At 50.5% G+C, this 27607-nt stretch overlaps 2 protein-coding genes across 3 annotated transcripts; both read left to right on the plus strand.

The window, feature by feature from the left end:
• The first annotated feature begins 974 nt into the window (after positions 1-974).
• On the plus strand, positions 975-20530 carry COPG1 (coatomer protein complex subunit gamma 1). The gene is made up of 24 exons (XM_017820648.1): positions 975-1166; positions 4070-4122; positions 4987-5067; positions 5168-5239; positions 6051-6130; positions 6963-7038; positions 7195-7287; positions 7614-7700; positions 7824-7981; positions 8595-8728; positions 9492-9559; positions 10299-10487; positions 10947-11042; positions 12415-12658; positions 13033-13108; positions 13440-13543; positions 13692-13817; positions 14184-14252; positions 14611-14753; positions 15882-16053; positions 17031-17128; positions 18499-18637; positions 19569-19667; positions 20244-20530. Exons 1-24 carry the CDS (start codon positions 1130-1132, stop codon positions 20372-20374), a joined length of 2625 nt encoding a protein of 874 aa, XP_017676137.1. The 5' UTR covers positions 975-1129; the 3' UTR covers positions 20375-20530.
• Positions 20531-20769: 239 nt separating this feature from the next.
• Positions 20770-26220, plus strand: HMCES (5-hydroxymethylcytosine (hmC) binding, ES cell-specific). 2 transcript variants are annotated; one of them, XM_017820649.1, is made up of 7 exons: positions 20770-20952; positions 22773-22916; positions 23253-23375; positions 23835-23995; positions 24467-24659; positions 25064-25296; positions 25388-26220. In XM_017820649.1, exons 1-6 carry the CDS (start codon positions 20770-20772, stop codon positions 25268-25270), a joined length of 1011 nt encoding a protein of 336 aa, XP_017676138.1. In that variant the 3' UTR covers positions 25271-25296; positions 25388-26220. The 2 variants fall into 2 exon arrangements, with proteins under 2 accessions (XP_017676138.1, XP_017676139.1); XM_017820650.1 differs by lacking the exon at positions 20770-20952 and adding an exon at positions 20986-21117.
• Positions 26221-27607: the final 1387 nt, after the last annotated feature.

Consider the following 27607-nt stretch of genomic DNA (forward strand, 5'->3'; position numbering starts at 1 on the left):
GGCCGGGGGACACCTGTGGGAGGGCCGCTGGAGCTGGTGGGGGACACGGCCATGCTCTTTGAGGAATACCTGGTGCAGGGTGAGTGAGCCCTTTGGCCTTGGAGCAGGCACTGGCTTTGGAAAGGGGGCCCAAGCAACTCAGGTGACCACACGTTCCATGGGAGGGGCATATTTCAGTAGCTGGTGAAGGGACGTGCCAGCAGATGGTGGGTTGGGGTGAGGTGGTGAGGTGGCCAACAGGTCCTTTGTCGTCCCTGCCTGTCTCAGGGCTCGGGGGATGGTCGGGCAGCGCTGACCCCTGAGGACACCCCACTGCAGCAGGTGGGTGCTCCGGGGCTGGGCCTGGGGTTTGTGGGTGCAAGGTACAGGATGCCGGTAGCAAGGTACCTTGCCGGTAGCAAGGTACAGGGGGCCCAGGAGATGCTTCCAGAGGCAGTGTAACCCAGCAGGATGTTCCAGGGCAGGCAGCCTGGGTGACAACTGCCCATCCCGAGAAGGGGGTTCCCCTCTACCACCCCCAGTTGCCGCCTGGGGGGCTGAACTCCTGCTAGGATCTCCTTCCCATGTACTGCCCTAGCGCCCTATCTCCCCTCCCCAATCCCAGTGTGACCCCACGCTCCAGCCCCCTCTGTCCCCAGTGTCCCTTCACCTGCCCAGTGTCCCGCTCCGCCCTTCCCCTGCCAAGTGTCTCCCCAAGAATCCCGGTGGGCCCCTCCCCAGTCCCAGTATTTCCTCTGGTACCAGCGCCCCCTGCCCCAGGCCCAGTCCCCCAGTGTGCCCCCCCTAACCCCACTCCCAGTGCCCCCAGTATTCCCAGCACAACCCCAGAACCAGGGTAGCTCCAAGATCCCTGGCCCCGCCCCCGCCTCTCCGCCAATCACACCGCGCTCTTGCCGCCCGGTCCCGCCTCCTCCCCTGTCAATCAAGCCATAGCGCCCCTCCCCTCCTGCTCGCCCCCGCGAGCAACGTCAGGGGGGCGGGTTGGCGCGTGCGCAATGCGGCCGCCGCCGTGACAGTGACAGGCTGGCAGGAAGGGGAGGTGCCGGGACCGAGACCGGGATATCGGGATTGGGACCGGGATTGGGACTGCTACTGCTACGGGGCGGGAGGGCCGCAACGAGGCAGCACCATGCTGAAGAAGTTCGACAAGAAGGACGAAGAGTCGGGTGAGGGGAGGCGGGGGGCACTGTGAGGAGGGAGAGCCCTCCGTGGGTCCGGGGTGGGGCTGTGAGGGGGGGACCCCTCCTGTGGGTGTGGGGGGAACCGTGAGGGGAGAGACCCTCCTGTGGCTACGGAGGGGATCAGTGAGGGGGGACCCCTGCTGTGGGTGCGAGGTGGGCTGTGAGGGGGGACCCCTCCTGTGAGTAGTGGGGGGAGCTGTGCGGGGAGACCCCCAGGAGAGCTTGGCAGCGGGAGCTGGTGCGCACGGAGCGCAGTGGGAAACGCCGTGGAAGCACCATAGGAGCACCATGGAAGCACTCTGCTCTGCTGCCGTCTCCTCACAGCTGCAACCAGGGGCTAAACCGGTTGCATTGGCACAACACGCCGAGGTTACCCGGCCACATCACCAGATGCAGGGTCTGAGACTAAATATTGAGCATATTAGCTCTGTTCACAGTCGCCTAGCTCTCAAACCAGGTGCTAAAGCCAGGCAGAATCCTATTCGTAATTTCTGGCACTTTTTCTGAAATGCATGGTCTGCTCTTCCAACGCAATCACTGCGACTTTCAGTGGATCAGGAAAAGCTGAGAGCACCAAAGGAACATGAAGTGATAGCTTGACCTTTCAGAACTTTAGGCTGAGTAGTAAGGAAAACTCTGATATTTTCTGTGGCGTGTAATTCAGGTGGAACTGATGCTTCATAAGACAGTGTTTACTTTCATGGTTGTGCCTTGTGGTATCTTTTTTATCTTCCTATGAAGCCTTCTGTGCAGACTACTCTGCATAACAAATCAGCCTGTCCTGCAGCAAATTGATTCAGTGTAAATCTTGGTGATGGTTCTGTGTGACTCTGCTTGCTTTTTATTTTAATGTGCGTTAAATGCTTTGCCCTTGTTTCCCTTGCCCAAAGCCTCCAGTGACGTCTTGATAAGCAGAGAATTTAGTGAGGCAGCTCTTGGAGGGGAATTGCTCTTTACTTTCCTTTTGGGAAATATTCTTTATTTACATCTGCCACACTCTTCAAGGTACTGATGTTACCTATGGCCAAGGCTGGCAGGAGATGCACTTCCTTGTATTATGGTGATGAGTCTTGTTGGCTTTGTTCATGCCAGGAGCTCACAGAACCCTCCATTATTCTTTCTGCCACTGCTGCTTGTGGCTTCACAGCAGTTTTTCTTTGCTATTGCATTTACTTCTCATCCTGTTGCTTCTGTCTAGAATGAAGATTCTTAGCATTTACTGTGCCTGCCTTTCTTCTGTGGACTGTGTCTATGTCCAAAATGTATATCCTGAGTGCTTGATGTTCTCAGTATTAGGTGGAATGCATCATCCCTGAATTTACAGGCCTTGAATTCTCATTCTCTCCATGTAAAGGCTAACAGGACAGTCTTTGTTGAGATGAGTGTATCCACTTAATTGCTTCTGTGTCTTTGCTTTCCATGGATAGTTTAGCTAGCTTTGGATGGGCTGCTTCTGCTCAGAAATGCCCTTTGACATGTTATTTTGGGCATAAAATTGTTCTGAGATCCTTGCTTCGCCAGTGACTGTCTCTCTACAAATTAAAACAAATTGCTGCTAGTCGTCCAATATTAGGAGCTTCCTGAACACACAGCCTCTGCCCCCCCTGCATCTTTCTCCTTCTCTATGGAAGAATACTTTGGCACAAGGTGCTGTGAGGACTGAGATCTCATGTACGATGTATTTCAAGATCCTTAGTGCTGTGAAAGATGAAGAGCCGATGCTGTGGCTGATTGTTCATGGCTGATTTAGGGACTGTAGATTCTGGGAATACTGTGCTGCTTGGCAGGTTTTTTGGAACACATTCACATGCTCATAATGGAACTGGTTCATACTCACACTAGAGGTGGTTTTGCTCTTTTCCCTTGTTTTCTTCTCTCCTCAACCCCACATAAAGTCCGTGCTTTGTTCAGCCACCTGCTGCCTTTGCAAACTTCTCCCGAGCCAGAGGAGGGCAGTTTATCAAGAAGGAAGGAGCCGGAGTGCAGATGTGTTTGCTTTTGGGTGCAAGGCTGACTCTAGCCAGGGCTCCTGGCAACAGCCTAGGATGCCTCATGCCTGGGTCAGGTCGGATCTGGCCCTGGGACATGTTCTCTTTGGCAGATCAGGCTTTGGAACAAGCACTGGCACAGCCATGAAAACGGCTGCGTTTTGTCCCAGGGCCAGGCTGAACATAGGTACTAATTAAAACCTGCTTATCAATAACTGGCAGCTTTTGAAAAGCTGCAGCTCACAAATGCTTGGGAGGCAAGCTAATCGAGGCCATGCAGAATGATAGTGCTTTCCCCTCTGATTATTTTGTCCTTAATTGGTGAGGGTTTTAATTATTTAGTATAATTTATTTTGTTAAGTGGAACAATGAAAGTTACTCTGTGTCCAGTGTATCTAGTCTGCTGTTTTGTTATCTTAATTAGTGATAGAGCCAAAAATACTTTACTGGTGGATTCCTGATTGGTTTATATGGGAGGCATAAAACACTCCTGACTCACCAATCTGGCAAGCAATACTTCTTTTTGTCTAAGCTTTTGTTTCTAGGCCTGTCTTATTGATGCTCTAACTGTCAGCAAGCTCCCAGCCCAGGGGCTGAAAATAGGTCTTTGGGGATATAGTGGAGCACAGTTATTTTACAGCTAATCAGTCTACCTTGGCTCAAAGTCAGTTACATCTGGAGGGGAGGACAAGCTGAAGAATGTCCTGTCTGCTCTGACTTCCCTGACTGCCATGAAGACATCTAATTAATATTACTTAAAGAGGGAGCTCTGGTTGCTTGGTGTTCATGAAAAAAATCAACCCGAAATGCTCAGTCTGTTTTTAAAGTACAGGTGTGGTTATAAAGTTGCTTCCCCATAGCACCATCCCTGGAGAGATTTTTACTCTCTTTATTTTGCAGGTGGGAGTTCCAACCCATTCCAGCACCTGGAGAAGAGTGCAGTCTTGCAAGAGGTAAATCCTCAGACAATCTCTTTGATGTACCCCCTTCTGGATCAAGTCTCTCCCTCCCTTGAGTAGGTCACTGGAGAACTTCAGCAAGGAAGTGGGGGTTTGTTACAGTCCTGCTAGCTCTGAAAGAATTGGGCAACAGTTCTTATTTTGTTATTGGACAGAGGAAGGGAGAAGGTTGAAATAGTCTCTGTAACAAATTGAAGACTGAACTATAAATGGTAATAAAAGGAATAAAATTATCTGGGAAAGCTCACCCTAAAACAGGAAGGATGGGAAGTCCTATGGAAAAGCTGTTAGGAGTGTGAAAGGGGAGATGCAAAGGAATGAAGAGCAGAGTAGAAGGTGGGATGGGGTGAAGTAGGAAATGGGAAATGATTTGAGCAGCCCAAATGTCTTGTGGATGACAAAGTTAGTGAGTGGGGTGTGAGTGGTTATTGAATAATCTATGAATTCCCTCTGAAAAAATGGCTTTCTGTTCAAGAGCAGGTGGATGTCTCTATCCCCAGACCCTGTTCTTTGAGTGTTCTCTGTTTGCTCGGTGTTGGCGCCCGACCTCCTGTTTGTCTGTCAGAAGAGTGGGGTTTCAGCTAGCACACAATCCAGACTTGTGTGGGTGAAAGTGTCAGGAGGATTTAGCCTTTAAACCTTCATTGCACTTGGATTTGCAATCCTAGACTGCACAACCCTCTGTTTGAAAGGGTTCCATGTTTAACAGGAATTAAGGGGAAACCTGATCCAAAGTCACTGAGGATCTTGCCATACCTCACTCACAGTGTGTTGTTTGTATTAGTGTCCAAGACCAGACAGGACAGTGTTTACTAGGGGGTGTTGGTGGCAGCATCCTTGTCTGTGCTTTGTTTCCAGGCTCGAGTGTTTAATGAGACACCCATAAACCCACGAAAATGTGCTCATATCCTCACCAAGATCCTCTATCTCATAAACCAGGTAAGAGAGAGAAAATGTACAGCTATACAAATATGTACATCAGGCCTAAAGCTGGTTGTGATGGCTGGGATTAACTTCCTTCCTTCCAAACATCTTCTAGGGGGAGCACCTTGGTGTCACGGAAGCTACCGAATCCTTCTTTGCTATGACGAAGCTGTTTCAGTCCAATGATGTAAGTCTGCTTGTTGTTTTCTGTATTTACCTGGTGGGACAAGTTGTCCCTTGAGATGTGCATTTTTATACACAGCTTTTCTGTCCTGGCTGGAGGTACCCAATCTGAGTGGGAAGAGTAGGGTGAAAGTTTAGAAACAGTGATCAGCTTCCTTGCCCTTCCTAGACCTTGTAGCAGCTTAACTGAAACATGCTCTGCTCTTGAGACAGAGATTCCTACCTCTGAATTGATGTTTAACTCTTGAGATTGTACTAGGCACAGATAAAATGTGTGATCAGCTGGAATTTTCTGTGCTTTGTGCCCAACATTAAAAGATCCTGGTTCCTGCTGATAGTCAATGATTGCATGTCCTGGAGGAGGCCAGGAATTAGTGCCTACCCACAGCAATAGTACTGTCACTAGTTGTCCCCCAAACCACAAGGCATTAAAATCATGAGACCAGTGTAGAAATCCCCAGACTCAGGAATGTAAGTCACTTGTTTTCTTGCTTTTGAAGTTACACGGTGCTTTCAGCTAATGGTTTCAAGCTTTTCTCCTTGTTCATGTGAATGACAATGGAAAATGAAACTGTAGATCCAGCTAAGTGGTATCTCTACGGCTTCACCCTAAGACTGAGGGATTTAGAAGAGGACGAGGTGTTTTGTTAATCGATATGGGTTTTGTACATCTTTTACACTTGGGGAATGGGGCTCTCTGAAGGTATCAGGTTCGTGTGATCTTCGCAATAAAATTATGCAAGCAGGGAAAACTGAGATCCCTTCCTATCTGAGATCATCTCAGCTGATGTCTTTCTTCCCTCTTTCCCTGTCAGCCAACTCTGCGCAGGATGTGTTACCTAACTATCAAAGAGATGTCTTCAATTGCAGAAGATGTGATCATTGTTACCAGCAGGTCAGTCACTTCACTTCTCTTACTGTTATATCGACATGCCCTCCAGCAATGTCTGTCCAACCTCTTGGAGATGACTGTAGTCCCTAAGCAGAGTGTGCTTATATAGGGAATGACCTTGGTGAGGAAAAACTTTTCCTTTTTAAAAGATCATTAAAATACAGACACGGGACTCGTAGTGATATATGTGAAATGTGCTGTGTCCCCATATCCTATGCCCATGGGTGTTTGGATTGTCTCTTTTGATTACCTGATACAGCAGCATTGCTGTTTTTTCCCTTTTTGCAAAAGGCTGTTTCATTAACTCCTGTCTGAATGCCTTGAAGCTTTTTGAAGAATTCTGACATAAATCCCAAGGCTTTCAACAAGTAGAAAAGGATTTACTGCTTCTGTAGCAGCACAGAGTGCAACTTCACCAGGGAACAAAATTCTCTCTGTGATTCATTCTTGAATTGCTGATCATCCCACTGAAATGCCCTGTGGGGAATCAGGAGCCTGAGGGTATAGGGTCTGCTGAGGGCTCATCGATTGTCTCACACTGACCAGGACCCTGGGGAAAGGGCAGGAATGAGCAGGAAGGCAAATGCCTCGGAGGGTATGTGTATGTGCTCCAGCCCCACTTGGTGAACAGGAGCCCATGCAGCTGCTGATGGGCTTGGAGCTGGGTACTGATCTCCTCCTGCCTGCCCACCCTGGTGGGACTTGCCCAAGGCCTGCAGTTGCCTGCTTGGCATTCAGCTGTGATGCTGGCTGCCTGCTGCTCTATGTGCACTGTGTGTGCACCTGGGAGCTGCTGGCTCAGGAGTGCAGTATTGAGAGCTTCCTGTTTTCCCAGCTTAACCAAAGACATGACTGGGAAGGATGACAATTACCGAGGCCCCGCTGTGAGAGCGCTCTGTCAGATCACTGATGTAAGTGCTGCTTTTCCCTTGGGGCAGCCCTAGGCCCTTCACCTTTTCCTACTTCACCCCATCCCACCTTCTACTCTGCTCTTCATGCCTTTGCATCTCCCCTTTCACACTCCTAACAGCTTTTCCATATCAGCTCTTGTTTCCCTCTCCCTGCAGAGTACCATGTTGCAGGCCATTGAGCGCTACATGAAGCAGGCAATTGTTGACAAAGTGCCAAGTGTATCCAGCTCCGCTCTCGTGTCTTCCTTGGTATGTACTCCCTGCAGCACAGGCCTGAGGCTCTGTCAGTCTGGGAAGTCATCTGTGGTGGGACTGGACACCTTGAGAGTTTCAGGGTTTCCTGTTTGCTATTCCTGTCTTTGTGAACTGAGGGAGTGGTGCTGACTTTGAGAGAGATCGTGGACCTCTTGAGGCCTCGGCCATCATGTCCAGGTCTCTGCGTGCTGGTGCCTTGCTCTTCTATAAGTTGCTGCTGCCAGCACCCTCATGGGGAAGGCTCATTGTTTCTTTATATGAGCTGCAATTCCCAAAGCTTCCTTATCTCATGGGTTGTCCGTGGCTTCATCTCCCTCCAGCACTTGCTGAAGACCAGTTACGATGTGGTAAAACGCTGGGTGAACGAGGCTCAGGAGGCAGCTTCCAGTGACAATATCATGGTGCAGGTAGGACACACAGGGAATAGCCAGCAGCAGCTGGGAGTGGAGCAAGCTGCTAGAGCTCAGCCAGCCACCTCTGGGCAACAGAGGGGACATAAAGGGTTTGTAACGTTCTCTTTCCCTGCACAGTACCACGCTCTGGGCCTGCTCTACCACGTGCGGAAGAACGACCGCCTGGCAGTCAACAAGATGCTCAGCAAGTTCACGCGCCACGGCCTCAAGTCCCCGTTTGCCTACTGCTTAATGATCCGGATAGCCACAAAGCTGCTGGAGGAGGAGGCTGGCAGGTGGGGGTGCTCCTTTGCCCTGCTGGAAGAATTTCCTCAGGTCCTGCTTCCATCTCCTCTTGCAGGCTCCCTTGCCATTTCATTATTTCTGTCTTTGAAAAGCAGCATGCAGGTTCTACCCTCTTATTGTTGGGTCAAAAAGCAGAGAAAATACAGGATATTTTCATTGCTTTGAGATGGCTTCTGTGAGTCTTGTCTGTGTGCTAGCACACTGAATGCTTTCTTGTTTTTCTGGACTGTTTTGCTCAGCTGTTCTTTATGGAGATGTTCTACTTAATTTTCTCTTCTGTAATTACTTGTTGACCATGTATCCAGTGTGGCTTCCTGGATAAGAGCTGTGGTGTGTACAGTCAGTTCTCGGTGTGTGAGGGTTAAGGGAGATTCCCTTTAGTGAGGTAGAGGGTGTCTTCTCAGAAGGCAGCCTGACTTTCAAGCAAGCTGAAAGTACAGTATAATGACCACTGCAAAATCCGGGGACAGAGTGGGTTTATGGCTGCTTTTACCTTTCTACCTTTCTACAGGTTATGGTACCTGCCCATTTCTGCTGCTGAATTCTTCATTTCTGTTAGTACCTTTGCTCTAATTCATTCTTGTGGGGTTTTTTATCCCTTAGCCGCGATAGCCCCCTGTTTGATTTCATCGAGAGCTGCCTAAGGAACAAGCATGAGATGGTGGTGTACGAAGCTGCATCTGCCATTGTTAACCTGCCCAACTGCACTGCCAAGGAGCTAGCTCCAGCTGTCTCAGGTAAGTGTGGTGCTCCTGGCCATGGAATTATGGGCCTGTGGTAACCCTACAGGGGACACCTGCTGATTGCCCCAAGAAACAAGGACCTTGTGTAGTTTCAGGCTTGTAATGCTGCTGTACCCTTTGTTGCTTTATGCTGCTGCTGAGAGCCTGTGGTGTGTGTGAATAGCTTTGCTCCTATATAAAGGTATTTCCTGGTGTGTTCAAGTGTAGGTTACTAGAGGGGTCTCTTTTTTTTCTGTGAAACAGGGCTGAATTATAACTGATAAATGTCCCTGTGTAACTGTGCAAGAAGCCAAGGTGTTGGGGTCCTGCCTTATCAGCTCAGTCCATCCAAAGGTTCTCCTGAGCTGAGACTCTTGGCAGGGAGGTTGTATGTCACCTCTCTGCACAGGGAGGGTGCCCTTCATGGGCCAGCCCTGGGAAAGGAGCAGGGTTTGCATGAAATGGAGAACAGCAGTTCAAATTGACTTAATCGGAAAGATGACAAAGTGATGAAATTGGCTTTCATGAGGAGTGAAGGACAGCAGCACCGTGGAAAAAGAAGGAGGTGGGTAAGAGCTAGTTGCTAGCAGGGATGTGTGTCAAAGGGGACAACAAGAAGGGAGGAAGGTGATAAATTCACAGTTGCTTCTTAAGCATGCTTCTAGTTACCTTGTGCTTGCAGCTGTCTCTTTTCACTGAAGCTCTTCTCTAGGTATGAAATGCTTCTCAATAACAGAGTGCCTAAATGTCTGCCTCTGTTGTTTTTCCCACCTTGCAGTTCTGCAGCTGTTCTGCAGCTCCCCGAAGGCAGCACTGAGATATGCAGCCGTCCGTACTCTCAACAAGGTAGGAGCCAGTCCCTTGGGAGCTCCCACAGTGCCTTGTGTAGGGAGGTGCAGACTTCAGAAGAAAAAGGGGCCAGATTATGTGATGATTTTGTGTGAATAACCTCTACTCTGTGGCTACAGCCTTACATTTCATTGCTTTCTGAGTGGAATAAAACCTCAAAGAACACTCTACAGAAGGAAGAAAAAAAACAAACCAATAATTTTCACAGGTCTCTTAGAGTGTCATTGCTCTTGGTGTTACTGCTTTCACTTCTGAGCTTCCCATGGTGAAGAAGCTCCTTGTAAAACGGGGATCAAACCTTGATGCTGCTTCTTGCCTGCTCCATGGCAGTCTTTGCTTTTCCCTTCACCTTACAAAGTCTATAAAAGAAAAACAGAATGTCAGTGTCTGGTAACTGCTGTGCTTCCACCCACAGAGGTGTTTTGCCCAGCTAGTCTGGCTGAATTTTTGTTGGGAGTTCATAGCTTTCTTTTCTTTCTATATAGAGGAGAATGAGAGAGTTAAAAATAGTAAAGGATTGTTTATTTTACTACTGCTTCTCTTCTGGCAATGGGTGCAATTCTGCAGGAAATGAGACCTTGTTACCTTAACTCCAGATTAGCTGTTTGTCTGAGATGCCCCTCGTGTACAGTTTATACCATTTATTTCTATAGGAAGGGAGTGAGTTTTGGTGGGTTTTGCCAGCTGGGCCTTTTGCATCTATTGAGTGATTTTCATTCTTCCTCCTCTGCTGTAGGTGGCCATGAAGCACCCATCTGCTGTGACTGCCTGTAATCTGGACCTGGAGAACCTTGTGACAGACTCCAACCGCAGCATCGCCACCCTGGCCATCACCACGCTACTGAAAACCGGCAGTGAGAGCAGCATTGACCGGCTCATGAAACAGATCTCCTCTTTCATGTCAGAAATTTCAGATGAGTTCAAGGTAAGGAAGCGGGAGGAGGGAGGGACACCAGGCTCCGGAAGAAACCCCATGGTCTTTGTCCATGTTTGTGTGTGCACTCTGAAACCTGCATGGAACTGCTTCCAGCAGCTGGGCCATGGAATACTTGCAGGGAAGAGAAATAATTTGAAGCTATATGCCTTGGTTGTACAGCACCTAGCTCCAAAGTCACATGCTCTCTTCTGGGGGGATGCCTTTTGAGAATCTAATCTCTTCCTTCTTTCCAGTGGGTGTGGGCTTTTTTTCGGGGCTATCCCGTGCATAAAGATCAATCTCTTCCGGTTCCTAGGACTGTACCTCCTGGAACTGCATTTGTTGGATCAGTAAAAGACAAAATCGTGGTTTCCAGGCCAGGGACCAGCACAAAGTTGACACAATTCAGATAGTTTTTCCTGCCTGGAGAAACAGAATTGTTTTTTACTCCCCACCCTCTTCCCCCAGGTGGTGGTGGTGCAGGCCATCAACGCGCTGTGCCAGAAGTACCCTCGCAAACACGCCGTCCTCATGAACTTTCTCTTCACTATGCTTCGGGAAGAGGTAAGTTTGCAGGACAACCATGTGTTCCTTGTTTGTGTGCGTGAACCGTGGCCCTTGTGCAAGTCAAGCTTTTGCTGATAATGCTGTGCAGTAAGAGCCTCTCTCTAAGAGGTTTGCAGCCTAACTGCAGATATGCCCAGCTGTGCACAATAGTTATAAGCATATTGACAGGCATATTTTTAGTGTGGTTTTCATTCTTTGATTTTTTTTTTCCTGGGGGTTTATTAACTCTCAAAGCAAATGCAGGCAACAGCAGATCTGTTGGCAGTCCATGTGTGTTTCACATTTGAACCAGCTTTCTTTTATACTTTGACAGCAAATTCCAAGAAGTTTTGTCTTGTACACAAAGATTTGGTAACAACCTATTTATTGATGACACGGGACCACTTTTGTTCTGGTGTCTGTGCTGTGGCAGTGAAGGGATCACGAGTACCTATAACCATTCTCTGCATTCAGTCAGACATAAATTGCAGAAAGACAGCTTTACAGAGGTTTGCTGAGGCCGTTTCTAAATGAGCAAACATGCCTGCAACACAGCTGGCACCGCTGCTTGCTCTGACATCACTTTCTGCCTATTACAACCTCTCTATTGGGAACAAACCAGAGCATCTCATTTTGCTCCTGTGAAAAATGGACCATTCTCCTTTCCCAGATTTTCTGTGGGTGGATGGTATCGTTTTGAATGTGGTTTTGTACTTCAAACCATTCTGTTTTAAAGCTTTTTTTAATCCAAAGTAGCTCCGGAAAGATCCAAATGGCCGGCACTGTGCATGTAATTGGCAAAGGATGGCGTGTGGTTTAATCCCCTGGTGTGTATTGAGGACACCAGTAAATAATGTCTGAAGATAACCAAGCATTACTGGGTTATGGGCTGTACCTGGGGAGGTATTGATTGTCTGTCATCCCACACTAATGGGGCTATGTGCTGCATCCTGCTGTGGCAGATATGATCCTTCATATATTTCTCTTGTGATTCATCCTCAGATGTCTGGTGCTAAAGGGGAGAGGGTTGGGTTTTTTCTCCTCCCATATGGCTGTTTTTAAGCACTAATTCTAGCATCAGAGGATTTTGAAGGAGATATAAACTCTTCAGGCAGATGGATTCTTTTGCCCTCTTTAGGACTTGGGGTTTTTTTCTCTTCACTGCAGCCATTCTGAAGGGCTGTGGCAAGAGAGCCTGAATGTTAGCTGGCCCTCTGGGTGTAAAGAGGGTCAGAAGTGGGGGCAACATTACCACCCTTCTCCTTTAAAACACAGATTAAAAGAACTGAGTGTGGGTGACCTTTTCAAAGGAAGTTTTTTCTTGTCTAGCTAGCTCAGTCTCTAAAATACATTGAGATTTCCAGCTGAGCAGTTCCCTTTTGCTCCTTAGGGTGGCTTTGAATACAAGAGGGCCATCGTGGACTGCATCATCAGCATCATTGAGGAGAACTCGGAGAGCAAAGAGACAGGCCTGTCTCACCTCTGTGAATTCATCGAGGACTGCGAGTTCACTGTGCTGGCCACACGAATCCTCCACCTCTTGGGGCAGGAAGGGCCCAAAACCAACAACCCCTCCAAATACATTCGTTTCATCTACAACAGGGTTGTTCTGGAGCATGAAGAAGTCCGGGCAGGTAAGGGACAGACCTGCAAAACTGTCTGCCTTATGACAGATCTTCAAGGAACTATAGTGTAGGAACACCTCTGCTTTTGAGGGTTGTAGTTTGCTCTAGGCCTAAGCAGATCTTTTTACACAGCAAAGATCTTGCACTAGTATTGATGGAAGAGGTGGCCTGCAGCTGAGAAATGGGAAGGGATATGCACTGGCTCTGAAACTAGACAGAGTTTTGCAGGCACTCTGCTGTAATACCTCTGCCTCTTTCTAGTCACAGTAATGCTTTCCTAATGTAGCATCTCTGATATGGCATTTGATCAAGGCCAAGAAGTGGAGGAAACTTCATCTGTTTTTTTTGCTTTCTAATTCTGTTTCCATGACTTGTGCTTCCAGGTGCCGTAAGTGCCCTGGCCAAGTTTGGAGCCCAGAACGAGGAGATGTTACCCAGTATCCTGGTTTTACTGAAAAGGTCAGTTGTACTTCAGAGTTTCTCAACATCCTAGGTGAAAAACACTGTTTGCATGAGGTCTTGTTAGCATCCCCATGCATGTCTAGTCCCTTCTGGCTGTGGATCTGAGAAGGTACAGTCTGTTCCTGGTATCCTGTGATGGGATCACCACTGCATTCAGCACCACATAGTGGACAGAAGCCATGTGTGGCAGATTATTACTTTTCTAATACAATTACTAGTAGATTGCTGGTTCCCTCCTGTGGCACGTTCTTTCTGGCCCTGTGAAGTGGCTTAGTCACCTGGATTTATTCATGTGGACTCTGAAGAAATTTTTCGACTTTCCTCTCAGGTGTGTGATGGATGACGACAACGAAGTGAGAGACAGAGCCACCTTCTACCTGAACGTTCTGGAGCAGAAGCAGAAAGCCCTCAATGCTGGTTACATCCTGAATGGTACTGCAGGAAGGCCTAAAAACAGTCTAAAGGCCTAAAAAGGCTTTAGGCTTTTAGGAAGGCCTAAAAAAGTCTGCACCTCTTTCCTGGTTTAACAAGAGTTAAATGCATTATTGTGGTTTCACTGCCCTGTCCCTTCCATCTGCAGGTTTGACGGTTTCCATCCCTGGCCTGGAGAGGGCTCTGCATCAGTACACCCTGGAGCCCTCCGAGAAGCCCTTTGACTTGAAATCTGTTCCTTTGGCAACAGCTCCAATCATCGAGCAAAGAGCAGGTGAGGAACAGTCCCCTGGATGCTAGTGATTCCCTGCATTGAGCTTGCTGGGGATTGCTGAGCTCCATCCTATTTGAATTTTGTGGGATTACATCTTCTGTAAAGACTAAGACCAGCAAATCTGGCTGCTCCCACATTAGTGTTTCAGTTTAGTCCAGCTGCTAATAATAGTAGTAGCTGGCAATCCTCACTGTAGCTGCTGCAGTTCTAAAGGTGTTTAGGAATCCAAATACAGGGGACTAGTCTATATCAAAATGAGAAATGAGCTCCCTTCCTTTCCTTAGTCAAATCGTTCTCCAGACATTGATTTGTTCACCTTCAAATTTTTTGGGTTTGTTTCTGTATGTTTGGTTCTTTCTTTTGCAGAAAATGCCCCTGTTGCTGTAGTGAAACAGCCAGAGAAGGTGGCAGCAACACGGCAAGAAATATTCCAAGGTAAACTGATGCAAGGCTTCTTCTGTGTCTGTGTGTGAGAACTCTGCAGCCACCTCTTGCTGAGCCTGCCATAGCCCCTCTGGCTTTCTCTCATCTTCTTGCAGGGAGTGACACAGGCTCCCATCTTAAGACCAGCTGAGGGGTGGGGGTGCCTGCAGTCCTGTTCATTCTACCTTGCAGTAGATGTGGGCAAAGTATGACTCTGCCTTTAATTTTAGAAGTCCCTAGGGAATGTTTATGGGTATTTGATGGATAGTTCCTTGCTGTAGCAGCTTCTGGCAGCTGAAACAAGGGGTTTGAATCTGCTAACACCTTCCTGTGGGTTGAGGAAGGCAATGGTTTGTGTCCTCTATTTCAGAGCAACTGGGGGCCATCCCAGAGTTTCGGGGACTGGGCCCACTCTTCAAGTCTTCCCCAGAGCCTGTCGCCCTGACAGAGCTGGAGACAGAGTATGTGGTTCGTTGCACCAAGCACACGTTTGTCAACCACATGGTGTTCCAGGTGGGTAGCTATGGGGTGTGGTACTGGAAACTATTGGAAAAGAAGCTCCTGACTGGCTAAAAGCTCCACTGGGAAGAAATAACTAAGGGATATCTTTGTTCAAACAGGACACTGCAATGATGAGTCCTTAGTTTCTTATCCATGGCAGCAGAGCCCCAGAGAAAAGTATAATTTGGGAGGGTGGGGGTGGGGGTGTGGCTGAACAATGCTTACAGGTACAATCAAAACAAATCCAACAAGCACTAGATGGGGCTGTTCTCACTGAGCAGTTGGCAAGGGGAGCTGTGTTCTTCCCTCAGAGTCCCCAAGCACGTGGTTTGAGCATCAAAGAGCAAAGCTTGCTACATCTGAGAAGCTGAAAAGGGTACCCAAGTAAGGGAGGCGAGGTGGGGGGGCAGAGCTCTTCATGCTCTGCTTTTTGTTTTAGCCTGTGTAGCACACGTGCTGTTTTCTGTACATCTTGGCCTTGGCCGTACATGTGAGGTGTTAGGATTGGTGTGTCAGCATCTTTTCCTGGGCCTCAGGGAGTCTGAGGCACAGTGAGTCCTACAGTACCTTGTGAACGGCCGTGTTTTGTCCTTCGCCAGCTCCTTCCTCAAAAGCTCAGAACTGCTTACGCAGCCCTCGCAGGAGTTGATCTTTGTTTCTGTTGTCCATCCACCAGATGCAATTGCATGAGGTTAAAAGACATGGCATTGCAGCTGGAACAAAGACTAATCAGAAAGTTCAGACTTGCTAAAAACATGAAGCTTGCTGAAACCTGCTCAAGCTGTCCCTAATTTGAGCTATGCAAAGGATCATCTTCCCACCTGCTATGGGGCACTGTGTCCCTGTAGCATCGGGTGGGATGATGTAGGCAACACAGTACTTGCATTTCCATAGAGCAAAGAGTTATCCCAGGAATGACCACCCAGGGCATTGGAGGAAAAAGGACTCCCCTTCAGGGTTTTGGTTTCTCCTGTAAATTGCTCTGTGATTGCCCAGCTGACAGCAAGGAGCACGGTGGAAACACAAAGAGCTGGGGGTTCACCAGGTGACACCACGCTCCCACTCTGCCTAAGCTGAGCCTGCTATCAGATGAGTAGTGAACAGCTTCAAGCTGTTGCTGCCTTCCTCTTCCCTGTTTAGTTTGACTGCACAAATACCCTGAACGATCAGATCCTGGAGAATGTCACAGTGCAGATGGAGCCAACAGAGGGGTATGAGGTCATTGGCTATGTACCTGCCAAAACCCTGGTGTACAACCAGCCGGGAACCTGCTACACGCTGGTGGCACTGTCTGAAGAGGATCCGACAGCAGGTAAACAGTTTGCACTCTGTTTTTTCCTGTACTGTTCATCCCCACACATTCTACCGTGCATCCTAGCCAGATATTTATAGCCTTTGTGTGGGTGCAGCCCTGAGTGATGCTGAGCATGACTTGTCTTTGCTGTTTGGGGGCTGTCAGGCCTCCCTTCTCCTCTCCTGGTTCCCTTGCACTGTAGCGCTGTCGAGTCAGGCTATGAGAGCTGGCAGATGAGCATTCAGCTCTCTACTGAGTTTTCTCCCATGCACTCTGGCATGTTTTTCAGTCTGTCTTTATGTTTGATGAGGGGAGGCTGGTACTTATAAAGTGCTCTGAGTCCCCAGATGCTCTGAGGAGCAAAGGGGTATTTCAGACAAACCACTAGAATTTCAGGGATGCCGATTTGAACTGAACATCCCCCCATTTGCCACTGTCCAGAACATGAACCAGGCCTTACCTGTGCTTTGGTCTCCCTGCTTTGTGCTCTAGCACTGCTCACCTGTGTGTGTTGCTGCTGTTCACTCAGCAGTACCCAGTTCCTAGGAATGAGTCATCGCTTCCTCTCCCATCCCAGCTGAGTGGTATTAATCAGCTGCAGCATTGCAGTGCAAGGTGGTTTCATTTCAGAGGCGCATGAACCCATCCCTAGATGCGGATCCTGCCTCTTCACAATGTGCTGGTGGGACATGTTTAGTTAGTATTCCCAAAACAACATGAGGTTCATCAGTAATAGCACTTGATCTGGGGATTATCGTCTCGTAGAACCATCATGAGCCTGTCTTTATCACTGTGTGCTAGCCTTAATATACAAATAAATACCTTGTGCATGAGAGACAGAAACTGTTGGGAGAGCCCTTTCTAGGTCACTGGCTAAGCCTGTGCTGCTGACAGTGACAGGGAGAACCTGGCTGCCCCAAACCTCCCAGCCCCTTCTGCAGAGTTATGGGGATGTGGTGGCAACTGTGGTTTTGCCTTTGTCTCCCTGCCTCCAGTGGCCTGTACCTTCAGCTGCATGATGAAGTTCACTGTCAAGGACTGTGACCCAAACACGGGGGAGACAGATGACGAGGGTTACGAGGATGAGTATGTGGTAAGGAGCTGGGCATGTACCTGGTCATGGAAACTGCTGTCATTTTGAGGGGGTTTGTGAGCTGAACTTGGATCCCTGCAAGCAATGATGTGACCACTGACACTGATGTGGGTAGCATCACGTGAGGAGAGAGTTCTTGCTGTCTCTGGTATCTGTCCAAGGATGCAGATGGGGGTTTGCAGAGCTTGCCTTGTCTCATTTGGAGTATTCTCCTATTGCTCTCCAGATGGACACCTGACTGTGCAGGATGTGTAGTTTTGGGGGGCCACAGTGCATCCCCCAGGTTTGGCTGGCTGTGCCCTATGGACTGCAGCAATGACACACTCAGGGTTGTGGAGATAGAGGACTGTTGGGCATCTTTTGTTCTCCATGAATTGCTCCCATGGTGGCACAGTTAATTGTCTAGAGGCTTGCCTGGTACAGGAAAGTTGCCATCCTTGTTCTTGTTCTGGGGAACGTGGGGCTTTCACTCCCCAGCAGTGAGATTGCTGAAAGCACCAATGCTGCAGAAGCATCTCTCTTCCTCAAAGAGGAAGGGATGTTGTACACAGCCTCAGCTTGCCCTGTTAGCTCCAGAGACTGTTTTCTATGCATTGCCTGTCACTGCTGTGAATCTGATTAGAGGCACTGCTGTGCAGTGAGTCACTGTCTTCCCAGCAGGAGTGGGGAGGGTTTTTCTCAATGGAATGTGCAAGGTTAACCCCTCTCTCAGCTTCCCACTACTCACCAAGTCACCAAGTGATATTTAAACAAAATCTTCCATGTGTTTCAACTGGAATCAGGAGGAGATTCTTTCCTGCAGTGATTGCTGAAATGAATGCAGGCTGGTGTGCAGCCAGCTCTGGCACTGCCTGCCCTTCAATATGCACTCTGGAGGGACAAGCCCAGTTCTGCCTTGCACAGGTGTAGTCACAGCAGCAGCTCAGCTACCCCAGTGCCAGTATTAGGTGACAGCACGTCTGACAGTGTCTCACTCTGCCAACCTACAAAACGATAAGCCAGAAAAGCAAAACACAAGCTTATGTGCATTTCAGGGGAAAATGCTGCATCTGTGTGAGCACAAGCAGCTATTTCTAAGCTTTTGGGTTTCCTTCTGTTTTGGCTGTTTGTCCAGTGCTTTGATCTCTGTCAGGCCGAGGGCTGTGCTCAGAGGGAGAACCTGATTTGTAAGCCCTGGAAAGAGCATCACCAGGGCCTTTCTCAGGCCTAGCAATTGCTCAAACAAGCGGTGTTTGCTCAAGCAAACCAGAAGTGGAAGTGGAGGCAGTCTCCTGCCTTCACCTGATCTCAGGGAATCCAGTCTAAGGTTCACTTTGTGGAGAACAGAGTCAAGAACAACCATGTTTCACTTGAACCTCTTCTACCACCAGCTTGAAGACCTGGAGGTAACAGTGGCTGATCACATCCAGCGAGTTCTGAAGCCAAACTTTGGAGCAGCCTGGGATGAAGTGGGTGACGAGTTTGAAAAGGAAGAGACCTTTACTTTATCTGCTATTAAAACCCTTGAAGGTAAGGAAGGGGGTGTCTGAGCACAGCAGAGCTTGTACTGTTCCCTCCAGTGGCAGAGTCTGGAGGCCCAATCTGGCTCACTTTTGAGCTCTCACAGAAAAGCTAATGGGGCAAAACCCTTCATAAGCTTTTCACTAGAGCTGTTTAATGTGGAGCTACAGTTACTGTGATAACAAATTAGCTCAGGTTTCAAAAAAACAAATGAGTGTTCTAGGCCCAGTGGAAACCAGGATTATGGGAGGCAAGAGAATATCTTGGTTTGTTTTCACACTTTACCCTCCCAGGCAGACAGACCATAGTTCAGCTGTGGGCTCCCACCATTCTTCTTGAGGCCAGTAAGAAAAAATGCAAAAAACAGAAGACATGAGGTTGGTGGGCAGGCTGATGGTATAAGCCCTCTTGTCTTTCATCATGTATTAAAGAGTCCTATTTTTACTGAGAAGCCTATGAAAACTCAGTGCTTTTGATGCCTTAGCAGGGTGTCCTTGTCCTGTAACCATCTCTGTGCTCCCTTGCACAGCCCCTTGGGGTTTGAAATACCCTCCCTGAGGCCTTTTCAGATTCCTCCTGAAGACCTGTGACTTCTGCAAGATATTTCCTTCCTTCTGCATCTCTCTCCAGAGAGGTGAACAGACTGTCAGGGCTGTGCAGTAAGTGCAACCAGCTGCACTCTCCTACTGCCCTTGTTTGACTCATTCACCCTCTCTGTTGCACCTTTGCTACATCACAGAACTCTCTCATGGCAGTGGGTTTTTTGTGTGTTGCCTTTGCCTCCCTGGTGGCCTCTAAAACTACCCTTCTGACCAATGCTGTGTGTCCCTCAAGACAATGAGCACGAACCCTAACATGTTGGAAAGGCTTGAGTCACCTTTAGGTGCCCCTGTTAAGATACCTGTGACATGGAACCCCTTTTATTTATTTTTTCTAACAGAGGCAGTTAGCAATATCGTGAAGTTCCTGGGAATGCAGCCCTGTGAGCGGTCGGATAAAGTGCCAGATAACAAGAACTCTCACACACTGTACCTGGCAGGTGAGCTGTGGAGTGAGGTCTCTGCATGAGGAGCAGCTCTTTGGGAGGTCACACAGAGCTGCCTGTTGAGAATCGGGGCAGGAGTTTCTGATGGAACCCACTGGAATTCAAGTTGGATTTGGAGGCATCTGCCTGCCATGATTTCTGTCTCTGCAGTGTAGAGTAGCTGGTGTTGGGATCAGGGAGGGTGCTGTGGTGGGGGGATGTCAGGTTAGCCCCAGGTTCAGCTAGGTGGAATTTACTGTCTTAGTGATCTGTGGCATCCTGGTTTGGAACTAGTCTGGGGCAGGAAATAGAGCAGCCTTGCCCAGCAAAACAGATCAGTACTGGAGCTCTTGGATGAGTGTCTGGATCTCTTCTCACCTGAAGTTTATTTTACACTTTGCTTTCATGGGTTTTACAGTAGCAGGAGTCCCAGATATGTTATAATGAATGGGAATAATGCTGATCGAGGGTCTCTCCTGGCCCAGTGCTGGGATTTGACAAGCTACCTGTGGGGAACCTGTCCGTGCCAAGCAGTAGTGTTCATTTTTATCCTGCAGCGCGCTCACCCCTTCCTTCACCTCTCCCTTCCAGGTGTGTTCCGGGGTGGCCATGACCTCCTGGTGCGGTCTCGTCTGGTCCTGACCGACACGGTGACGATGCAGGTCACGGCCCGCAGCGGGGAGGAGCTGCCCGTGGATGTGGTCATGGCCTCCGTCGGATAAACCCCCCTCTCCAGGACTGCCCTGACTCCGAGCCCCCGCGGGCAACGCTTCTTTCTCTGGCAGCAGAATAGGAATCGCGGTCACTAGAGCAGCTTTTGTGTTCTCTGCAGTACAGCTGTACTTGGGTCTCTGTCTATAAAACCACCATGTTTTTAAGCTCTGCCTACGCCGCGCTTTGTCCCCGCACCGCAGCGTTTCGCGGCGGGCGGCCCTGACCGCCGCTCCGTGTCCTCCTCCCGGTGTCGTTCCAATAAAACCGTGTTGTGGCTCTTCCTGGCTGTGTCGGGGGCGGGACCGGCGTTTCCGCGGCGCGGACCGGCCCTGCCCCCGGCGCGGCCCCTCCCCGCGGGCGGCCCGGAGCGGAGCGCGGTGCCCGGGCCCGCAGAGCCGGCGGGATGTGCGGGCGCACCGCCTGCTCCCTGGCCGCCGACAACCTCCGCCGGGCCTGCGCCTACCGCGACCGCCGGGGCCGCCGCCGCCAGCCCGACTGGGTTCGGGAGGAGCGGTACCAGCCCTCCTACAACAAGGGCCCGCAGTCCAGCGGCCCCGTGCTGCTCTCCCGCCGCCACCTCCACCAGGTACCTCCTCCCGGCTCGGCGGGGGCCATCTGGGGCGAGGGGCGGGTGATGGGCATCCTGCGGCTCAAAGCGGAGCGGTGGGAAAGGGACCGTGCTGGATCCCGGGGAGAGGGTGTAGGAACCGGTCAGAGCGGACGCGGCTTGTTTGGTTTCGCTTTGCTCTCTGTACGTGGCAGGTATTGCATTTTCTAATTGAAAAAATGTCTCATTATTTACTTGTTCCGAAGGAGGGGGGGAATCGGTACCGTGCTTCCAGCATGTTGTTTATGTTTTCTGCAGAAATGTGTATATGAGTGCTTAACCATAGTAGAGGTTTGTGGGGTTTTTTTCCAAATGCCTATAATTTTTCTGCTGATTTTAATCGGCTTTCCTGAGGCTTTTTTTTTTTTGTTTGTTTGCATTTCATAACACTGCTGCGTGTGTCCAGGTCACATTGATGGTAGGGGAGAGTAGAAAAAAAAAAAAGAAAAAAAATCTCAGCTTCAGAGCTGTACGGTAGCTGCACACCTGTGGTGACCGTTATCCCGGCTAATTTAAGCCTCACCCGACCTCCCCCAGACAACCTGGGCAGCCTGTACGACTCTTTGAGCAGCTCATTTGTTCCACATAAGAGAGTGCCCGGCCAACTGCTGCTCTTTGGCGTTCAGTGGGGTGAAACAGGGTGTGCTAAATTGAAACACCCTGCTCTGAACCCCCTCTGCTCTCCCTCCCCAGCTGGCGGGGCAGCAGAAGGGGCTGCTGCACTTTGCAGCTGTTACCAGCACAGGGGATGGGGTGGGACACCTCGGTGGGACCGCTCTGAAGTGCCATCAGGCATCCTTCATACCCTCCTTTCCTGCCTTGGGGGTCCCATATCCCCCAGAGAGCAGGCAATAAGCTGATGGAGCAGAGGAGTACGGGTCTGGGAACATGATACAGGACACAGGCAGACATCTGCTTGATTGTCCATCGCTGTTCAAGTTGTTGGGATGCTGGTGTGGTGTAGGGTGTTCTTTTTTGCCGCTCCTGTTCTGAAGAAGGCTCTGAAAGACTTCGCAAAACTGGGCACATACATGTCCCTGCATGCACACACCTGTGGAAGGTGTATATGTGTGTGTATGTGCTGCAGTCCCATGGGAGCACATGAGTGCTCCCTGGGGCCCCGCTCGCCCCAGCAGGCGCTGCCTGGGCTGGCACATGTGGGCAGAAAGCGAGAGTGAGCTGGGGGAGAACCGAAAACCACAAGCCGTTTCCATTGTCCTAAGGCAGGTAATATGCAAAACATGAGTGAAAGTGCACCAGGTTGGCAGAAATCACGTTATTAAAATGAAGGTGAGGCTTTTGCCCTGTTTGGGATGCCCACTGTCACCAGGGGTGTTTTGAGGATTGTGACACCAGCCTGACATGGCTGTTTACTCAAGAGCTGGGGAGTTCATGTCTCCAGCCACTTCCACTGAAAAGAACCTGTGTTAATTCTTCTAGAGAGTTGTCACGTGAGCTTCAGTGAGACAGTTATTTATTACTGCAAAATATTCTTGTGCTTTCTGCTGAGTATTAATTCTTACAGGAAAGTTGTTAAAGGTATGCACAGGGTTATAATCAGTGGCTGTTTCTGCACGGCTTGTGAGGGGCATCCCTGCAGGAGAACCGAGGCAGAGTTAGTGCTGCAGGGGCGGTGAGCCCCAGCTCAGCTCTCAGCAGAGATACTGGCTGGTTCCCCCTTGCAGGGGGAGAAGCTGCTTCAACAGGACCTCCCACAGCCCCTCTCTCAAGCTGTGGGGATGCTCATGGTCCCTGTGACGTGGCTCTGACCTGAGGTGTTTCTCTGTCTCGTTCAAAAGGATGCCGACTCCTCGGAGCGGGTCCTCATGGACATGCGCTGGGGCCTGGTGCCCTCCTGGTTCAAAAATGACGACCCCTCCAAACTGCAGTTCAACACCTCCAACTGCCGCAGTGACACCATGCTGAAAAAGACCTCCTACAAGGTGAGCTGCTGCTTTGTGCCCCGCTTGAAGAGATCTTGTAGTCGGCAGAACCAGGGCTGAAGCACCTCCCTGGGGAGTACTGGTCTCCACTTGCCTGCTGCACAGGGGAGCGAGTCCCTGTACTGTGGAACTGGTGGATTTCATTAAAATAGAGCTGAAAAAGTAGTTGCTGGTGAAGCTCATCTTAGCACTAGTGGCATTTGTGCACCCCACGGGGCAGTTTAGGAAAGCCCTGAGAGGGAGCAAGTGGGCTGAGTGGTCCCAGGAGCCCTGTCCTCCCTCACAGGCTGCCTGAGGCTGCTGCTCACCTTGTGAGCTTGTGCTTTCTCTCCCCAGGGTGCTCTCCTCAAGGGCAAGCGCTGTGTGGTCCTGGCCGATGGCTTCTACGAGTGGCAGCAGCAGCAGAGTGGGGGGAAGCAGCCGTATTTCATTTACTTCCCCCAGACCAAGGACGCCGTGGTATGGAGTCCCTCGCTCTGTCTTAACACTTATGCCCCTGCTCCAGCCAGCTCTCTGGCGAAAAGCCCCTTTCCCTCCAGCTGTGCACATCTCTAGGAGCCTCTTTCCCAGTAGGGCTGTGTTTAGCAGTGGGCTCGGCACTCTGGCATCCCTCTGGGGCTGGCGGTCCCCGGGCTGTGAAAGGTGATGCGGCGTCCCCACCGTCACGCTCACTGCTCCCCACGTGCTGGGTATTTGCATGGGTGGGCAATGTGGCTCACAGGGGACTGGGCTGGGAGTTTCACTACCTCTTTCCTTCGGCTGAGCTGGTGGCTGGGATGTTCAGAAGGGGAGGGGAGTGATGGCTTCCCTGCGGGAAAAAGGCTCCTGGAAAGCCCTCAGATTAGTTTTTGGAAAATCTGTGCTGCTTTGGTTGCCCATGGGCCAGCACTGACCGGGGTGATGGGGCCTCTCCTGCAGGATGAGGGGACGGAGGGAGATGAGGAGTGGAAAGGATGGAGGTTGCTCACCATGGCTGGAATTTTTGACTGCTGGGAGCCACCGTCAGGAGGGGAAATGCTGTACACTTACACCATCATCACTGTGGATGCCTCCAAGGACGTGAGCTTCATCCATCACAGGTAAGTGAGAGCAGGCAAAGGGGCTGCAGGGCAGAGGGGGGCAGGGGAGGAGAGCTGCACCTTTGGACACCAGCCTGGCAGCATGCAGGCAGAGAGCCCTGCCTCCTCTTCCTGCCCTCAGAGAAAAACACTACAACATTACCGGCTTGTTTCGGGTCACCAGCTCATGCCCTTTCCATAAATCACCATCTTTGTGCCCTGTGGGAGGCAGTTGGAGTTGGATCACTCTCTGGAGTTGGATCACTTTCTGCCTGACCACAGCCTGGCAGTCAACCTCTCTGCCTCTTCCAGCAGAGCAGCTACCTTGGTGAAGCGAATGTGTGCTCTGCCTTGCAGAAGAGCATCCTGCTGCTTCAGTTTTCCCCATTTCCCCCCAGACTGCCAGCTCCTTGCTAGCTACAAGTCTGGCTTTTGCTACCACACACTGCTGTGTCGGTGCTGAGCTTTAGCTCCAGCTGTCTTATCCCCTAGGATGCCAGCCATCCTGGACGGGGATGAAACCATCAGGAAATGGCTGGACTTTGCTGAAGTGCCAACCCAAGAAGCTGTTAAACTCATCCAGCCCACAGAGAACATTGTTTTCCACCCAGTGTCCACCTTTGTTAACAGCATCCGCAACAACACGCCCGAGTGTGTTGCACCCATCGAGCTGGGAGCCAAGAAGGTGGGTGCTGGTGGGGGCTTGGCAGGGGGGATCTCGGTCATGGTGGTGTCCCTGGGCTGGGACAGAGCTGCCAGGCTGCAGGATGGGTGGCAGCAGGCAGCAACTGCAGGGCATGCCTGTGCTTGATGCTGGAGTGCAGAGCCCTGGACAGATTCCCTTCCCTCCGCTTCCAGAAATAAACTGTCACCCCGTGCCAGGATTTCTCTGCCAAATGAGGCAAATTCCATGCGAAACGGGTCTTGGAACAAGCCTGTTCCCCGGCAGCCTGGGGAGCCTCCCACAGATGTGCCTGGTTGCAGGCAGGGCCATTGCTCAGCTTCCACATCCTGCTCTGGAGCAGCTCTCGCAGTGCCCTGCTCTTACCATGCTTCTGACCTCTCCCACACTGCCTTTTGTCTCTCCAGGAGGTCAAAGCCACCCCAAGCAACAAAGTGTTGCTGGGCTGGTTAAAAAACTCCCAGGAGGGCTCTCCCCAGAAGAAAGAAAACGATTTGCCCAAGTGGAAGAGTCAGTTCATCCACAGCCCTTCGCCTAAGAAAACCAGTGCAGATATCCTGCAGCAGTGGCTGGGGAAGCAGGGAGAGCCAGCTGCGAAGAAGCACAAGGCTTAGGCACCAGCTGGGATGGTTGGCCATCCTTTTACCTCCTGATTTTCCTAAGTGGAGTGAGTCATGTTTTTTTCGAAGGCTTTGCAGACTGATGTTGAGATTGTACAAGCCTCTCAGGTGTTGATCCGCTGCTCTAGGTTGTTGTCTCTGTTCTTTGTGTTTTGTTAAAAGTTGGTGTTTGTCTTTAAAGATTTTGTCTTTGTCTTGTGCTGATGGGAGTGAATATAACCTGCTGGCTTCCCTCCCTGCCAGTCACTCGTGCCAAACACAGATAAAGCCCTGAGAAGCATCTCAGTCTGCCAGGGAGGAATAGCTTCTGCCTCCTGTCAGCGTTCGTAGTTCAGGTCTCCTTCTGTTTGCTTTTCTCTTCCCTTTTTTTGGTATTAAACCGATACCTCTTTTCCACTTAATTCCACACTGATTCTGTACAAATTCCTTTCCAATACTCTCTCCCTCAAAAGATGGCTGCAGTACAGAGAAACAAGATGTAAATATTATAAGGAAACTCCAGGCTGGGAAGATCTGCAAGAGCCATCCCGCTCTGCACCAGCATTGCCAATACATCCATGGCTCCTAAACAGGGAGATGTTTAGGCAGTGCCTGGGAGGAACTGCACTTTGCTTGGCTTTCCCTACGGGCAGTGGGGTGGGACAGTGTGTCTCAGTCACGTTGTTTGTACAGTCATTTTGTTAATGGGATTTGAAGACTTAGAGAGGATTTCCTTGATCTGTGGAGGGATGCACTCTGCCTTGTTCATAAAGGTCATTCATTAAAGCCCAGATAACCAAAGTGCCATTACAGAGCAGCATAGGGCAGCATGTTTTTGAGGTCAGGGATTTTGTAAACACAGCCAGATGTTACAGACCGAAAGCCTTACACGGTGAAATCCTTGCTGGAAATCAGTACTTCCTTTGTATTGGAAACAATAAAATGGGCTTCACTGGCTGACTGTGCAGTGCCCTTGTCCGTGTGCCTGGCTGTGTCCCCCCTTGCCCAGTGCTCCTTTTTCGCAGGCAGAGCTTCTACCTCTTCTCCATGTGCTGAGGGGAAGACCATCTACCCACTGCTGAGCTCTGATGGTACTGGCAGGACCACGTTGCTGGAGCATTCCCATTTGCCAGTGGAAAATATTCCCTGGGAATTTATTTTGAACCATCTGTTCCTAAGGAGCTGCAGGGGTGGCTGTAGGTGAGGCTTGTCCCTGGGGAGGGATAGGAGAGCCAGGGCAGGAGCCCTGGATGGATACCTGGGGAGACCTGAGCGCTCTTGGAGTGAAATCTGCCTCTGAATCCCTCGCGTGCTGTGTAGGCAGCTGATCCCAGGTTTCCTGGCTTATGGAAGCAGGGATGGGATTAGGACTTCTAGCCAGAAAGCCTCTTGCTAGCTGGCTCCTCATTGCTCCCACCATGACTGGAGGCAAGAGAATCACTGTATTAGCAGTTCCTGGCAGAATAAATAGGTTTTCAGGCTGTGGGCTGCCACCATGGTACCTGTTGTTGCAGGAGGTTTCTCTCCCTGCCCAGCCATCACTTTTCCAAGATGAGCGGCTCAGCTGACCTAGCCTGGTCGGTGCTAACTGCAGATCAGGCTTTTCCAAAGGTCACTAGCTCATCTCAAATTCATTTCAGGTCTCCAGTTGCTGTGGAGGGAGTGAAGATGCTGAGCACGAGTTGGGGATGCTCAACTTTCCCTGCTCTGGGGAACATAATCCTTCCCTTGGGGAGTCAGGGGCGATGCAAAGACACAGGGTACAGATTATCTCCCTCCAGGCTGTGAGCTCCAGCAGTAGCATCACCAAAAAACCCCTATGCTGAGTGTTTAATGAGGAGATGTTATTGCTGAACTACATCACCTTTAAACTGGAGCCTGGCTGCTTGCCCAACGCTGTTTGTAGCAACCTGGCGAGGAGTCAATCCACCCGGTGTGACCTGTCCCCAAAAACTGTTTGGGGAGCAACTTGCCCCTTTGATGCGTGATGACACAAGAGAGGGTAGTGCTTGCTGCGGGCAGCTCTTCCCAGGGGGGGTTTCTTTCCCCCGGAACATCACCCCCCGCCCGCAGGCTTTGGCATCCTCCCGGGAGAGGCATCCCGCTGCCCGGGGAGGGGGCCACGAGTTCGGGCACGGCAAGCGGGGCACCGGTGAGGAGCAGCGCTGCTGGGACACCCACGGGGGCTCCGGCCAAACCCCCTCTCCTCGGCTGCGACGCAGCCACGGAAGCGCTCCGCGGGTTGGGGAGCGGGCCCGTCCGGAGCCGGGGCAGAGCCGCGGCGCTGCCCGCGCTGGTCTCCGGCACGGCCGGGGCGCCGCGAGCCCTATGCAAATCAGGGATCGGCGCGGG

The sequence above is a fragment of the Lepidothrix coronata genome, unplaced genomic scaffold, assembly GCF_001604755.1.
Source record: "Lepidothrix coronata isolate B3197 unplaced genomic scaffold, Lepidothrix_coronata-1.0 Scaffold84, whole genome shotgun sequence".
Taxonomy (NCBI): Eukaryota; Metazoa; Chordata; class Aves; order Passeriformes; family Pipridae; genus Lepidothrix; species Lepidothrix coronata.

Bases quoted from the DNA above. Each gene is read 5' to 3' on its own strand.
- COPG1 (XM_017820648.1), top strand. From the start codon at position 1,130: ATGCTGAAGAAGTTCGACAAGAAGGACGAAGAGTCGG. The intron at 6,131-6,962 runs GTCAGTCACTTC...CTGTTTTCCCAG, and splicing joins GTGATCATTGTTACCAGCAG to CTTAACCAAAGACATGACTG. The intron at 13,109-13,439 runs GTCAGTTGTACT...CTTTCCTCTCAG, and splicing joins ATCCTGGTTTTACTGAAAAG to GTGTGTGATGGATGACGACA.
- HMCES (XM_017820649.1), top strand. From the start codon at position 20,770: ATGTGCGGGCGCACCGCCTGCTCCCTGGCCGCCGACAACCTCCGCCGG. The intron at 22,917-23,252 runs GTGAGCTGCTGC...TTCTCTCCCCAG, and splicing joins TGAAAAAGACCTCCTACAAG to GGTGCTCTCCTCAAGGGCAA. The intron at 23,996-24,466 runs GTAAGTGAGAGC...CTTATCCCCTAG, and splicing joins GTGAGCTTCATCCATCACAG to GATGCCAGCCATCCTGGACG.